This window comes from Limulus polyphemus, unplaced genomic scaffold (genome assembly GCF_000517525.1).
Source record: "Limulus polyphemus unplaced genomic scaffold, Limulus_polyphemus-2.1.2 Scaffold2248, whole genome shotgun sequence".
Taxonomy (NCBI): domain Eukaryota; kingdom Metazoa; phylum Arthropoda; class Merostomata; order Xiphosura; family Limulidae; genus Limulus; species Limulus polyphemus.
In genome coordinates, this window is record NW_013667858.1 from 145,222 (window position 1) to 161,557 (window position 16,336).

General features: G+C 30.8%; 1 protein-coding gene across 3 annotated transcripts in view; it reads left to right on the plus strand.

The window, feature by feature from the left end:
- The first annotated feature begins 1,985 nt into the window (after positions 1-1,985).
- Positions 1,986-16,336, plus strand: part of LOC106466400 (ribosomal RNA processing protein 36 homolog) — a 22,585-nt gene continuing 8,234 nt past the window's right edge. The window contains exons 1-5 of one of the 3 annotated variants that reach the window (XM_022394404.1): positions 1,986-2,006; positions 7,341-8,132; positions 14,038-14,068; positions 14,644-14,704; positions 16,191-16,265. In XM_022394404.1, coding sequence (XP_022250112.1) covers positions 7,920-8,132; positions 14,038-14,068; positions 14,644-14,704; positions 16,191-16,265 — 380 coding nt within the window. In that variant the 5' untranslated portion in view covers positions 1,986-2,006; positions 7,341-7,919. Of the gene's footprint in view, positions 2,007-2,217; positions 2,260-2,476; positions 2,611-7,340; positions 8,133-14,037; positions 14,069-14,643; positions 14,705-16,190; positions 16,266-16,336 lie in introns of those variants that run through there. The other 2 variants (XM_013926684.2, XM_013926683.2) reach the window with 2 other exon arrangements.

Below are 16,336 nucleotides of genomic sequence, written 5' to 3' on the forward strand. Positions count from 1 at the left end.
GTGTTTTTGGAAAGGAGGATGATATTCACCATCAAGTGCATTTAAACTTGAAAACATATGTCGGATTCATGAAGCTATGTTATGATAAGAAATATACTGAAGTCGGCTTTGTACCAGGAGACAAAGTGTGGTTGTATAATCCCAGGAAGACCAAAGGGAAGTCTCCTAAGTTGTCTTCTCCGTGGGAAGGCTCATATGACATAGTGGATCGTCTCTCAGACGTGACTTTCCGAATAAAATGTGGTCGGCGAGGTAAGCCAAAGGTGGTGCATGCCAACAGGCTTTGGCGTTATCACGGTCCAGGACATTTCAGTTAGGACGAAGTGAACAATGGAACAAAAGACGCTGCTGAAGACGTGTCACCTGGAAAAGCCACTGTCGAAGAAAAAAATCTACTCGGTTTTGAGAAGGGAAACAGTGAAGCCCTTGATGAAGTTACTACCACTGATGTGACTATTACCGATTATAGGACATTTCCTGATGGAGCAGATGATATTTACGTGAAGCAGAACCCAACGAGACAGAGACCAGTACGGAAGAAGATACGTCCCGTAAAATAAAGAGACTTTGTTGAATTTTAATTTTGTGTTTGTAAATTCTGTACATTTAATTAAATTATTGGTAATTATCTGTTGGTTTAATTTAAGGGTCTATTGTTCTTGACGAACAATACTAAGGAAGGGGCAGTGTTACGACAGCGGCAGTCACGTGACGTTGGTAACACGTGATGAGTTTCTTGAAGGATCGGGGAATATCACGAATAATCCAGTATTTGCTAGACGCCCTCTATTCTTGTATATAAGCGCGCCAGATAAAGCGAGACAATTAATCGGAATTGGAATCGCTGTTAGAGAGATTGAAGATATAGACACAGATATTTGAGTCAAGCGGGCGGTAGGCACCGTAAGTAAAGCGCGTGAATCGTTGTGAATTATAGTGTGTGTTCAAGTTAAAGTGACTGGAAATTCTGTGTATTGAAAAGTTGTACTGAGAAAGGATAAACTAGTTTTAGTTAAAGAACGGACTTGTATCGCTGAAGTTTCTCGGGAAGAATTTATACTGGAAATTAACAAACGACCAGAGTAGGAGTGCCTATCTCATCATAGTAGCCGATACGATACCTATCTAGATGTTGATGCCACGATACTATACATATCTAGATACAGAAGTTTTATCAATGGTTTGTTCCAAAGTTTGTCAGTCTTGTCTGTAATTTATTACCTATATTACTAACACTATTTTATTTAAGTGCTTCACACTTTACACTGCTTTTTTAAATTGTCAGGTTTGATCAACTAAGTGGCAGCTGGCAAGAGAATTGAAATAAAAAAAGTTAATATCTGTTTATCTATTTTGATATTGTTCATTTGTTATGTTAATTTGCATGTAATGTTTTTGATAAAAGACATTAAGACAACATTTAGAACTCAATACTCATCTTCCTTTATTGAATCATTAATTTTTAGCAAAGATACTTTATTAGAAATTATTCTGATTTTTCTGTACAAAAGACAATGTTTATTGAAAGGTTGCTAAATTTGGTGAGGATACATAAATCGTAACGAAAGATGTATTGATACAATCGTTTCACGATATGATGATACTCCTATCGTATTGTCACAATTTTAATATCTAGTATGATTGAAACTTATTCGACAATCCTGTAAGTTTCGTAAAATATGCTTATTTTATCATCAAAACAAGGGCAAACTGCTATCTGCAGTGCCGTGTATGGAAGCGTCATAAACCACGAGAAGGTCTTCCCCCCAATTTTAGCTAACCTATAGCTAGGAGAAAGGCCGAATTTACACCCTGAACTGCCCTCGCGGGCAGACCGTAATTTTGAATTGGGGCACTCAACCGTGCGACTAGGCATCGGGAATGCATTGCTTGTGCTTACTAGACACTGCTGGACAGATCATAGCCGAAAGGAGCTTGATCGATGTTCACAGGTGTCCGAGACACACGCTTCCAAATAAATACTCGTGCTGAAACCTTTATATAAGGTAAGAAGTAAAGTAAATTTTACTTATTGGTGTGTTCAAAACTAATTCTCAATTTGCTTAAAGTTATGATAACAACTCCATACATAATTTTCAAATCCAACTAAGTGTTTTTAGTGGCATGTTTTTTTTAATAAAATAACATTTTTTATCTAATATTGATAAATCAACCTTCAAAATTAATATTATATAACCTTTAAGTACTCTCTAAATAAAAGCTTGTAGCGAGAATAATAAGATGGCGACATGATCATCGGTAAAAGTGCTTTTAATTTTAGATTTCATTTTTGTTGTGTTATTCCTGTACGTTAAAATTTTCTTAATGTACATTTGATAAAGTTAAGTTTGTCTTGGGGTCGGTGGTTTACATTTCATAATTTCATATATATATATATAATTTAGTACAAGCAAGCAGCCTATGGCACTCATTCGTAGTATTAATAATTAAATATTTTGCAACGACGTATGCTTCTCCGTACTGAATGGTTGGTTGTAGATTAGGCCTAAGGAAGTTTAGAAGCGTACGGTCAGTCGTAGACGCTTGTAGTTGTACTAAAACAGAATTACAGTTAATACTAAAAGTAGTATGATTACCAACATAATTAGAGTAAGTGAACTCCGATTACACGATTTAGCCATTTACTGATAATGTATACTTTCAAATTATAATATATTTATAAGGAATGGCAGTAAACTAGAAATTAGAACCATAATTTTCACGCTGTATATTATTATGACTTAGTATTATTTAGTATGTATACTTTTAAAAGTACTACTACTACTGTAGTTTCAGTTTGTCAAAGTAATTAACTGCAAGTGCCTGTGGATAAGTGTAAAGAACTACAAATACAATGGTAATTTGTGCAAATTAACCACAAATTATATAATTTATAAGTAGCACTAGTATTAATATATGAATAATTTATACAACTAAACGAAAAATAGGTTTAGCAGTACATTTAAAATATTAATTAGGATTTTAAACTACTATAGTCTTATAAGTTATTGCAACCTAGCCTTAAACTAGTTAAAGCGAGATCTACATAATAGTAAAATTTACAATCATTGTCTCTTACTCTCACATGTATTTACCTTATTATAGAGAATGGATGGTAGTTTTTCATATTCTAATATAGTGCTATGAATTTTAAATTCACTGTTTGACAATTATGCTGACTGGGAGAGAATGTATGCCTATGACTGGTAAATTATATGCATAATATTGAGTTTAGTACATTAAAAGATGAAAAGTGCCAGTTAAAGTTGTAATAACTGTAGCAGAAGAAATATATTATTTATAACTGAGTGGTATATCTAAATACAGCAAAGATATGGTGAAATAATCATTTTCTAATTAGAATTTGTATTGTAACTTATTATTATTTCCATATATCTGCTGATATTCTAAGAAGATATGACACAGGGATTTAGCATAATTTTGTTGAATAGTAAATTTCAAGGAACACTGCACATGTATATTTTTAAATATGGAATAAATTTTAGCACTCTTAGCTTTAAGGAGGCAAGTAACATAGCTTGCTTGGTTCATATCTGTGTAAGAAAAAAAACTGAAGAAAGCGTGGTTAATATTTGTTTCAAAGTCTACACAGTGTATGTTTTTTTTCTTCTAATAAATCAATATTGTTTATTCTGGAGCAAGCTCTGTTAGTTGATTAGGTTAAGTACTATCAAGTTTTTAATTACATGTTATTTTTTCATTACAACTGAGCAGTATGCAAAGCGTTATTATAGTCTTTTGTAGTAAGTATTTATTCGTATGGATATTTCTTGAATCAGATGTATTTTAAGACATATTTGGATTTGGCTTATTACACATCCAAATCCCTTTAAGGATATAGTTTAACATAACATAATGTTTTGGGACAACAAGGGACCTGTTGGTCCATCTTGGCTGTCCCATTCTCTAAACTAAACTAAAACTATTAAATAAATAAATTAAAAAATTCTTAAAAGCCAGACCTTATCATTCGTATAGTTATCAAGCTTTCTCTTAAACTCATTTAAATTTACTGCTTCTACAACATCCGAAGGCAACCCATTTCAAAGGCCAACCACCCTGTTATAAAAATAAAACTGTCTTACCTTAGTTATAATAAAAGATGATAATAATTTTATTCTGTAATTATTTTTCATTAAGCCTCAAAATTTCATGGATTGTAGAGTAAAAAATTTTTTTTGTGGGCCTCCTATAAGTTTAAGCCTAAGATAAATGTCCAATTTGCTCTTTTATAAAGTAGCCATCGCATTCAATCTGCTAGAAAGTTGGAAGTTAAATAGTTTTATAACTTTTTTGATAAAGTAATATATAATAAGCATGCACAGTTTGATATAAGATATACAAGAAACCCATGTGCTCATCCTTTTATCTATATATTTGGATAACATAACATATGGACAACAAGAAACATTTGGACCTTCAGGACTATTCCTGCACTTCCATCTTTGAGAAGAAGTTTAAAACTTAAACCCTCCCCTTATTATTTTTTCATTGATTCTACCCCCTTTAAACTCTTGCAAATTGCCAGCCTCCACTACTGCTGGTAGCCATTATTACCATAAGTCAGTCAATATGTTTAGAAAAATAAAACTGTTAAATGGAACTAAACTTATCACTTCCAAATAGTAAACTTTTATTTTCTCTCACCCTATTGTCTTCAGAGTATAATGCAAAGAAATCAGAGGTCTTTATCCTATTAATCTCCTAGGTAATCTAAACTTCATTAAAATCACCTCATACCCTTTGTTTCATAAAATATAATAAGATAGAGATTTTAACTTATTCCCATGAGATATTCCTTTTATCCCCAAAATTATCCTAGTAACCATTCCTTGAATTATTTCCAATAAATCGGTATACTTTCTTAGATGAGACCAAAACTGTACAGTGTTCGAAATGATGCATAACTAGTGGTTTATATAAATAAATAATTACATCTTTTGCTTTGTGATATTATTATTAATATGTCTAAATACACCTAAAAATTCTATTAACTTTACTACTAGCAACAGTAAACTATTTTGATGGCTTGATAGACTTTACTACTAGGCCAAGATCCTTTTTAGTCACTCCATGGAGTGGTTTTTACATCTATATCAGACATTTAATCCAAATATTCATAATATGTGGAGCCAGTGACAGTTAATAGCATCCGAAATCTTACAGTCTTGCAATCTTACTCACACTGGAGCCTCTGAGTACCTTTTGCCTGAGGTAGCCATTTATTTTGCCTATTGTTGGTGTGGACCTGATAACTCAAATACAATATTTTGCACTTACTATAATTATATATTGTTTTTTATATATTTGTTCAACTAACCTATGAATCCAAGTCATTCTGTAGTATTTTAACACACTCATTTCAGCTTGTCTTTACCCTTTTTTGCATTTTTTCAAACAGCCCTTTACATTTGTTTTAATTTATTACCTTTATGCACTAATTATAAGAACCAAGATCTCATAGAACATGTTTTCCAGTGGCTCAGCAGTAATTCTTAGAACTTATGATGCTAAAAATCAGGTTTCAGTATGTGCAATGGGCAAAGAACAGATAGCCCATTGTGTATATGTGGGCTTAACAACAAAATAAACAAATGCATAGATGTACACATGTTTGTTCTCTGACTTTCTGTTCTTTAAAAAAAAAATTACAATATAACAAATTGTCCCCCAGTGGAAAGTTTGTGGGATTACAATGCTAAAATTAATGGTTTGATACTCCATGGTGAATTTGCTCTCAGATAAACACATTTATGACTAATTATTTCATTATGAAAAGGATATATCCATTTGTAAAATTAATATGTACGTTTAAGTCTCTAATAAGAAATTTTGAATTTTTTCACCTTTAAGGACATAATGTTTCTCAACTATCTAGTATTGTTTATAAATATTGTTGCCTGACATGTGAGGTTGTTTATGTTGGTTGTAAGATAAGAAGATTAGGAGAACCTTTAAATGAACGTAGTAATAGATCCTAGGTTCAAGGACAGATCTGGAGTAGGTAGTTTATAGTTGGACTTGCATTAACTAATTATGCCATGCTCAAGTGAAATGCAGTCAGTTAATACTGTGAATAAAACAGATCATTGTAATCCTGTAAAAGAATACAATTTTGAACTGCCAACAAAATGCTGCAGAGCTTGTATTAGTTTTGAATAATCTCTTCAACTCTTTCAAGCCAGTGTACAAAATGTGAGATTCATATTTGGTTAATGACTTAACTGCAAGATGACACTGAAAGAGGAAATTAAGACTCCTATATTGATTTTGGTTCATAAGACAATATTTAAGTTTTAGAATTTTTTTTAATACATTTATGTGTTTGTGTGTATAGTAATAATAATAATAAACATACAAAATGAGAACTTATATTAATTTTGGTTCATAAGACAATATTTAAGTTTTAGAATTTTTTTTAATACATTTATTTGTTTGTGTGTATAGTAATAATAATAATAAACATACAAAATGAGAACTTATCATCATGTGTAAGTGGGTGAAAGTTGTCAGCAACTATAAAACAGTTAAAAACCACTCATGGCTTTATAGTTTTTAGGCATTTGTTTTTATTTATGTAAACGCAGATGCCTGTTGAAACTATTCAATGGTAATTTTCCTAAAAAAAGTAATGAATAAATATAAAATGTGCAGTCAACCCAATGCAGGTAATTTTTTTTGTTGGATGCCTTACTTGTTATTTTACTGAGCACAAGGAAAGTATGCTACCAAACTGAGTGCTTTTTTTTTAACAGTTGTTATTTCTATGAGAAATGTCAAAGGGGAGATATTAAATTCAAATCAATTTATTTGACATGATAAAATAAAATCATGCATGTGTATAATAATGACATAAAAAAATTCCCACATAAACCAAACAACAACAAGTATATACTCAGACACATCCCTCTCTTTATGTGTTTCTTTTCATTCATGCTCCTATCTTCGAAATATTTCTTTCAATCAGAGGATGGAGGAAATCCCATTTTTTTTCATGAAATTCCTTCATAAAAAGAAACATTTTTGTTCTTAATAAGGTTTCCTCTCAGATTAACTTTTCAGAAGATATGAAGAATGATGGATTGATGTTGATATCAATATAAAATTTTAGGAATTGCAAAAAAAATCATTATTTTCCTGTAATGTACTCCTGAAAAAAAAGTAGTTTAATATTTAATTTTATTTACTGTGTTTAACTGTTCAGGACATACAGAGAATAATAGACAGACACACATTTAGCTATTATATATATATATAGATAGATGTTTTTGTCTTTGCACACATTTGAGTTTCATTTTCAGATATAATTTGTTTTTCAGGCTTTCTTCAAGCCAGTTCCAAAGTATGGTAAAACCAGTTAAAAAGGATGTATTGTTTTTAAAGAAATACTGATGACATCAAGAAAAGGAGGAGAAGAGATTTTATAAAAAATTTTCAAAAGTAATAACTGAATATGGATGTAAATAGTACAAAAAACATAAAAAAGAGAAATTTTGGTACTAGAAAGAATACAAACAAAAGAATACAGTCCTTTGATGAAAAGAAACACTTAAGAATTCATGAATATGAAAAAAGGACAGAACTTGTTGACAGAAATATGTGTGAAAATAAACTTCCCATAGATAACATTAATACAAAAGTCAAAATGCCCCAAACCTTGGAAAATAAGAAGAGACATCATAGAATTAAAGATGGTAAGGAACTTGACAGAGTTGCTATTGAAAGTGATGGTGCAGACTGTGGACAATTTTCATTGAATCATTCACCTCAGAAAATGTCTTCAAAGAATGGTGTTACCAGTGTAGATAATTTCATGATAGAGACAGGAGGTAATGAAAAAAAGTTTATAAAGAAGAAGCATAAAAAAGTTTGAAATAGCTGCAAATAGGGAAATTGAGATGAAAAGTGGTTGTTCAGAATTATCTGTTGAAAATGAGTCATTAAATTATCAAAAGATGCACAAGGGAAATGAGATATTGGATAGCACTGATGAAAAACAGGAAAGTGAATGGGAAAAAAAACAAGTTGAAAATCAAACTGGTTTTGAAAGTAACTCAAGTGATGATGATGAGGACAAAGATGAAGATAACAGACAATTGGATGTTGACAAGGTAACTCATATTTTTTCCAGCAATGGTAATTTAAAATTTTGTATATATAGAAAGGGAGAGAGAGAGAGTGACCAGAATAGATATACGCAGACTGCTGATGGGAGTAAAATCATTATTGTTACTATTTACAGTATTTATTTTTCTGTGTAGTGAATTTATATTCTGCTTCTTGCTGTTAAATGTTATAGAAAACATTTTAACCTAGAATATTTATTTTGTATTTTAAAATATTGTGATGATAACATTAACGTAGTCTGGAAAGAATGGTATTCATCTGTTATGGAGAGAAAACATGAAGAAGCAGTCTGAGATAATTAGCCATTGAAAACTTCTGTTAACTGTTTAGTAATGTAAAGAATATTTTGAATTACCTATGTAATGACATAAATAATTTCACCCTTTCATATTTAGTATAGAATGTAATTGTATTCAGACACTTTTGTTAAATTTTCTTGCAGGTGTCCTGTGTATGTTCTTCTCAACTCAATGTACAAATGTTGTAACCTTGTGCTACAGTGATTGTTTTATATATGTTTGGCCCTTTTTTGTGTCTGTTCCCTGGAGTGAGGTCATACTCATTCCAAGAGGTGGTACAGAGATTTGTACAAGTTTGTATAAGATGGAGAATTTTTTCATTTTTATAAGTTTGTATAAGATGGAGAATTCTTTCATTTTTATATATTCACTTGGAATAATAATTGTTGTAGGTAATCTAAGGGTTATAGGATACTGCACACTAGGACACTAGTCTAATTTCACAGTGTAGTAATGCACTGTTCTTGATCCTGTGTAGACATGTTTTGTAAATCCTCTCCATCCCAACAGTCAGTTACAGTTATTATTTGAAACAATAAAAGCCCACTAGTTGATAATTTACAATCATCTAAAACTTTGTGTGTCAATTAAGATTTCTGTTATTTGAATTTTTTTCTGCCCAACTTCATCTTAATTATCTGCTTAACATTTTCTTAACCTGGAATTTTGTGGATACTTGTAATTTTCTGTAGGACTTTAGTGAAACTGTATATCATACATATCAAGGTTGGGTTTGAACACTTCAATTATCATTGCAGACTTACTATATGGAATTCCTGTTGAAACTTGTGTGAATTTCAGATTAATGAAGTTGGCAGGATAGGCTTAAATATTATTCTTTTTTTATAAGCTGCTAAAGGCATGGTGTAAACTTTCCTTTAACAGAATTTTCTCTCATTAAAGATTTATTAATTTCTCAAGTACCTTGCCTGTTGTTTTGTTAACTAGATTTGTTTCAAAATTTTATTCAGATTATTTTTGATTAAAAAAATGTACGATACGTAAATTACCACTTATTCACTATACCAACAGTTACTTTTATTTAATTTTTTTATCAGTAAAGATGAAGGACAAAGCCCGAGTTTTTTATTTAATGATATTTTAAACAGCACAGACTATCTATGGCTGGAATAGCATGCTTATGCCATGTTTCTTGAGTGGGACAGCTTTATCATGCAGATTGTGTTGATTGACATCCAGCAGTATTGTTCAATATTACTTACATTAGTAATATATATTACTTATTACTGAATATGAAAGTAAAAACTAGTATTATTTCATGTTACTTGGCAAACAAAAAGTAACTAGCTACATCACTCATTATATTAACATAACCCTAAGGACAACAAGGGACCTGTTAGTCCATCAAAGATGTTCCATCCGACAAATTAAAATATAAATAAAACAAACAAACAAAAAAAAACACACCCTCAAAGCTGGCTCTTATTATTTAAATATTTTTCAAGCCTTCCCATAAATTTATTGCACCTACCACATCCCTAATGTCAACTATCCTGTCAGAAAAATAAAACCTTTTTAGCTGTATATAATTCCTATCTTACTAAAATTTATGTTTTTGTCCCCGTGTCCTTCCATTCTCACCTTTAAATATAAAAAAAGATGATGCATCAAGACTGTCAATTCATTTAACAATCTTAAACACCTCAATTACATCCCCCTCTAATTCTTCTTTTTTTTCAAGAAAATAAACAATTTCAGAGATCTTAACCTGTCTTCATATGATAACCTTTTGATCCTAGTAGCACTCTTTGAACCATTTCCAACAATTCAATGTTCTTCCGAAGGTAAGGAGCCCAAAACTGAAAACAGTACTCCAAATGAGACTTAAGCATTGATCTATACAATGAAATTATAATGTATTTTAGCTGTTATTCAATATTTATGTAAATACAACCTAAAGACCCTTTGTTTCCATAACCTAGTTAAAGTTATTCTTCTCAGAATTATACTTATAATTTAAATTAATATAACCCATATGCATTACTTTATTTTTAGTATTATTATTAAAGCTATCTGCCATCATTTATTTGCCCAACAAATCAAATAATCCAAATCCTTTTGTAAAGCAGTAGCTTCCTTATCACAACCAACAACACTCAAGACTTTAATACCAAATGTAAACAATTTATTGACCATTCCCCCATCTATCTCATTAATGTAACTCAAAAAGGGTAAAGGCCTAACACTGGTCCACGAGGTACCTCACTTGTGACATTATTCCAGTTTGACTGAACTTCATTTATAACAATCATCTCTTTTCTTCCATCTGGCCATTTCCTGATGCAATGAGCCAGTTAATCTGTCATTCTTTTAGAGATAATGTTTTTAAATAAGGCATTATTGTGGCACTTGTTAAATGCTTTCTGAAAAATCCAGGTACACTGAATCCACACCAGTACCTTAATCTAGATAATATTAAAAAATTGCAAAACATTTTGATTACTTAACAAAAGTTTAAACTTTGTTAATTGAATTTGCAAAGCACTTTTATCAGACTTTCAAAAACTTTTCCCACCAGTGATATAAAACTGATAGGTTTATAATTAATAGGACAGTTTCATCACCTTTCTTGGAAAGAGGAGTAACATTAAATAACTTTCAATCTTCTGGCACTTAATCATTACTAAAGGACTTACAAAAAATAGTAGCGAGTGCCTCATATATTCAATCCTTAACCCCCTTTTAAATTCTTGAGGAAATTTTAGCTGGCACAAGAGCCTTATCATTCTTTAAACTTCCCAGTTTTTTCTTGACAATTTCGTAATCAATGTGATCATCTTGATCAGTTTTGTTTTCACCTAGCAACTGTTCAGAACTGCTTTAATTTTCATAGTTAAAATTGAAGTAAAAGTAGAATTTAGTAACCCAGCTATCTCATAACCATTAGAAATGAGTCATCCTTTATTACCCTGCACAGGTATAACTCCCATCCTAAAATTTTGCTTATCATTAATATATTTAAAAAAATTCTTTATATTAATTTTTGTATTTTCAGCTAATATTTTTTCATATAACCGTTTTAATTACCTGATGTCCTATTTTACCAACTCTCTTGATCATCTATACTTTTCTAAGTCTTCTGTTATAGCAATTGATTTAAGTTTCTTAAATTTGTAATGTCTTTTTTAATTTTATCCTTATACTCTTTGTAAGCCAACCTGGACTTTTACCTTTAGCTATGCTCTTTCTTCTTCCTGTAATAAACATAGAATATTAACAACAAATTCCACATTTGATCAGTATCTCCAGTTAATTCAGTTGCCAAATTCACAATGTATAATTCTTGTTGCATCTCTTCAAAATTTATTTTTATGAAACTTATAACCAAAATTTCATTATTTCTGATCTCCATATGCAGTAAGACATTAAACCTAATCGAACAACAGACAGTTGCACCCATATGTTTCCCAACCTTTATCCTGTCAGTCATTTTTATATTGGAAGTTGACAATAAATCTAAAATATCTTTGTTTGTAGAAGGTTCCATAACCAGTTGTTGAAAAATACTATCAAGAAGAATGTCTAGAAAAATGTCTCCTTCATGGTCTGATTAACATTTCCCAATTTATATGCTTGAAATTAAAACCCCATAATTATAACCTTATTAACAACTGAATTTTTACATCTCGTCAAAAAATTATTTCATTTCAAAATTTTGATAGCAGATAGATAGATCAATTAATGTTTATCATGGTCACAAGAACAATATTCTTTATTTCACTCTCGGAAATTGTGACTCATCAGTGAAGTTCTATAGCATTGATTTTTTACCATCATCCAAAATCTCAAAATAATTCTAGTATTTTGAATCATGAAATTAAGAACTGGGTACCAAGTAGACAGCCATATTAGATAAAGTGATCTAGTTGCTGTTATTTATAAATTTGCAGGGATGATAAAAAACAAAAACAAGTGTAGTTTGGCAAAGAAAGTTACAACATAATTTGTTTTGTTACAAAAGTGTTTGATAAAGAACATCAAGGAAAATGATAGAATATTGATCACATGGCAGTTTAGTGAGCTATTACCAAATTGTTTTAATCTAGCAATGAACTTGGATCATTTTGATACAAAACCACATTAAAGTACAGTTGTGTTCTTGGTAAAAATTCTTATCCTGCCCATTCAATTTTCCTCAGTGCATTAAAATTAGAACTTGGCAATTTAATTTATTGATTGAAATAATTGATTACTATTAGTAATTATGTTGATTAGTGTCACTTAAACTAATTGATTAATGAAAAGTATGATTAAATCAATTAATCTAAATTAGTGTTTATGATTACTACTGTTTTTGATTATTCAAACAATCAATTAATTGGAATTCTAATTATATTGACTGTAATGGAAATAATCAAAGTATTGAAATTAATGTTTCTAATTATTCCAACTATCCAAGTAATCAAAATATTTCTACCAAACTTTCTGGCCCTGTCTTTGTTGTGGGAAATAAGGCAACTGCCACTGTCATTAATTTTGACTAGAGGTAAGCACTTCGTGCCAACTTTTTTTAGTGGTTTGAAGAACACTACTATTTGATTAATGGGGCTATTGATTAATCAATTAAGAAATACCACTAATTTCTCAGCTGTAATTGAAATAAAATATATTTTTCCAATATAACTTAGGAAAGTACTAAGTAGAAAAAATATTGACTTTAAAGTTAAGGCATTAAAACCCACTGGTAACTCATTAAGAAGTTGATGCCTTTTTTGTACCCTTCTAAATCCGTGCTCTAATGTACAAAATTATACTTACACCATGAACCATCTGTTTCTTTCCTTGAAAATGTATTGACTTGCATCATAGTGATATTCAGGAGCAGACTTTTTCTTTGAAAGGGTTTGATGCAAAAGAATAATGGAAGGAGAATTCCTCTGCGTAAGTGAAAAGTATTTTTTTGTGTAGTTGATCTTTACACGTATATTTAAGGATGAAAATCCCTGTAAAGGCATCGTTTCTTTCAGTCAATTGGTATATTTAAGGATGAAAATCCCTGTAAAGGCATCGTTTCTTTCAGTCAATTGGTATATTTAAGGATGAAAATCCCTGTAAAGGCATCGTTTCTTTCAGTCATTCGGTATATTTAAGGATGAAAATCCCTGTAAAGGCATCATTTCTTTCAGTCATTCGGTATATTTTTCATTTTACCAGATTATATGTTCATATTTTTTGTGCTGTGGATCGTTTGACGCATATTTAAGATGAAAATCCCTATAAAGGCATCATCTCTTTCAGTCATTTGGAGTATTTTTTTTATTTTACCAGATTATATGTTCAGTGATGTAGTCTTACCTGAACAGGCCTGGGTCTTACCCAGTAATTGTTTTTGGGAGGTTGAGTGTAGTCTGATAAATTTCTATGATTTCTACTGATTGGTTTAAAGGAAAATTTTGTTTTACTTCTCATAAACAAGACAATTTTTACCTAAACATGTAAAACAGAGAGGTTTCATTCAATATATATATTCATTTTATCACACATCCTTTTACTTTTGTTGTTCAAATGTTAATACCTCTAACTGACAAGTTAACTGTAAGAATATGCAAATACTTTTGTTTTATTTTAGGACGAAGCTCACAAAACTGTTCTGCGACAGGGTAAGACAGTCTTAATATTTTCTTGAACACTGTTTGTTTTGAAAACTTCCTCAGTTTAAATAACCAAACTTAAATAATTTGTCTTTTTTTTTCTTCTTAGCTACAGTTTTTTCTCTAACTTAGTGGTGAAACTATTCAAACATGTTTAATGAATTATATCAAAACGTATGTTTAATAAATCATATACAAACATTTTGATTTAATAACGTTTTTTCATAAACATCTATTTAGATTTGGAATTTTCTTCAGAATCTTTCATTGAAATTAAATTATGTTTGTAGAATTGTTTAAAGTGTAAGGACAGTTTGTTTACTATGGTTAAAATATTTTTATTATACATATATATTAAGTATACATTGTTTTTAATTGGTGTCATACATGGTAAGTTATACGGCATACTGTACATAAGAATATAGTAAAATGACAATTTTTTAAAATTGTTTAGTTATCCAGTAACACCAGTAAAGGCTTGTTTTTCAATAAAAAATAAAATCATAGTTTCAGCTAATGTTTAAATGGTAATTGATATATGTTTTAGAGCAATGTCAATAAAAGTTTGGCTTGTAAATTTATAGAACTTGCAGAGATGTCTTTTGAAGAATTGCAAAAATTGAAAGAAAGAATTGGATCAAAACTGTAAGTTGCTTTTTGTTTTTTTCTTAGGTTTTTCTCAAAATGTCTTTCATTTAGATGTCAGTAATTTTATTTTTCTCTCCACTTAAGCACTGTTGCTATCAATCTCTCCTAAGTATAATATTCAAATAATACTTTAATATGGTTAAGATATTACTAATAGAACAAATATATTTAATTTGCTTAGACTACACTGCAGTTTCAAAATACATTCCACGATGTTTTACAGAAAGTTAAAATTGAAGAATGAATTAAGGCATACTGTATCAGAAATAATACATGAATATTTCTGCACACTACATGACAGATGTATAACAAAGAAGCTGGTGAACGATGACCTTTTGTAGGTTAGCTAGGGTGATTAAACATCACCAAAACTTGAAGTGTTTTTAATCTGGTTACTCTTAATTTGTCTATTATATGTTTCAATGTTATTGTAATACAAAAAACAAAACAAAATCATCTTTCAACTGAAACCTTTGAGACTAAACTTAAAACCTCCCGAAATTTTTGTCGATAGAAAACCACTTGAATGCATGGATCACTTCCCGTCTCTTCGCAGTCATCTATCTTTGAACACAACCATTGACAAGGAAGTTGAAATCAGAATAAGTTGTGCTGGAAATGCTTTTTTACAGACCGAGACAACGCGTATTCTACAATAACGATTTGAGAAAGAAAACCAAATTGATGGTTTACAATGTGGTGGTCATCACTGTTCTCCTATATGGCAGCTAAACATGGACAGTATACAGAAGACACATCCAATCTCTTGAGGGATTTCATCAGAGATGCATCCGTCGAATCCTTGGAATAAAATTGTAGGACAGAAGAACCAACATCAGCATCCTCAAAGAGGCTGATTTCACAAGCACTGAAGTCCAGCTGTTAAAAGATCAACTTCATTGGGCTGGTCATTGTCTCTGTATGCAGGAACATCGTCTTCCTTGTCAAGTCCTCTTGTCAGAACTTCGTCACGGCACTCGTTCTCTGGATGGACAACTATAAAGATGGAAGGATAACCTGAAATCTAACCTCAAAACAGAATCCATTAACCTCAACACATTGGAGGAGGATGCGTCTGACCATTCCAGTCGTCTAATACATCATGCGACAAAAACATTAGAAACTGATCGATGGGAAAACGAGAAGCAGAAGTGACAGCAGAGTAAAGGGTAAAAAGCCAATCCTTCTTTGTGACAATGTCTTCATCTGAGCACTATTTGCTAGAGGTGTTCCAAACAGTGTAAATCTTGAATTGGGCTGTTCAGTCACATGAGAACACATTCACCCTAGGAGACATCAACTTCGCTCGCGAAGGACTGCAGACGAACTTACTTTCCAATTTACACTTATTACCCTCCAATGAGAGCAAATGATGAATATATTGCACTATTACTGCTGTATAACTTAAGCTGAAACCTATTTCTTGTTTAATATTCTTTATACCATAATATAATTTTTGTTTTAAACATTTTATTTTGTGTAGGTACAATGAAGCACTGTTTGGTTCTCAAAAAAGTAACAAAAAAAACAAAAATTACAACAGAGCCAACAAAAACAGGTATATAGTATTTTATTAAAATGTTTTTGCATATGGATATGTGTGTGTGTATATATATATGAGGTATAGCT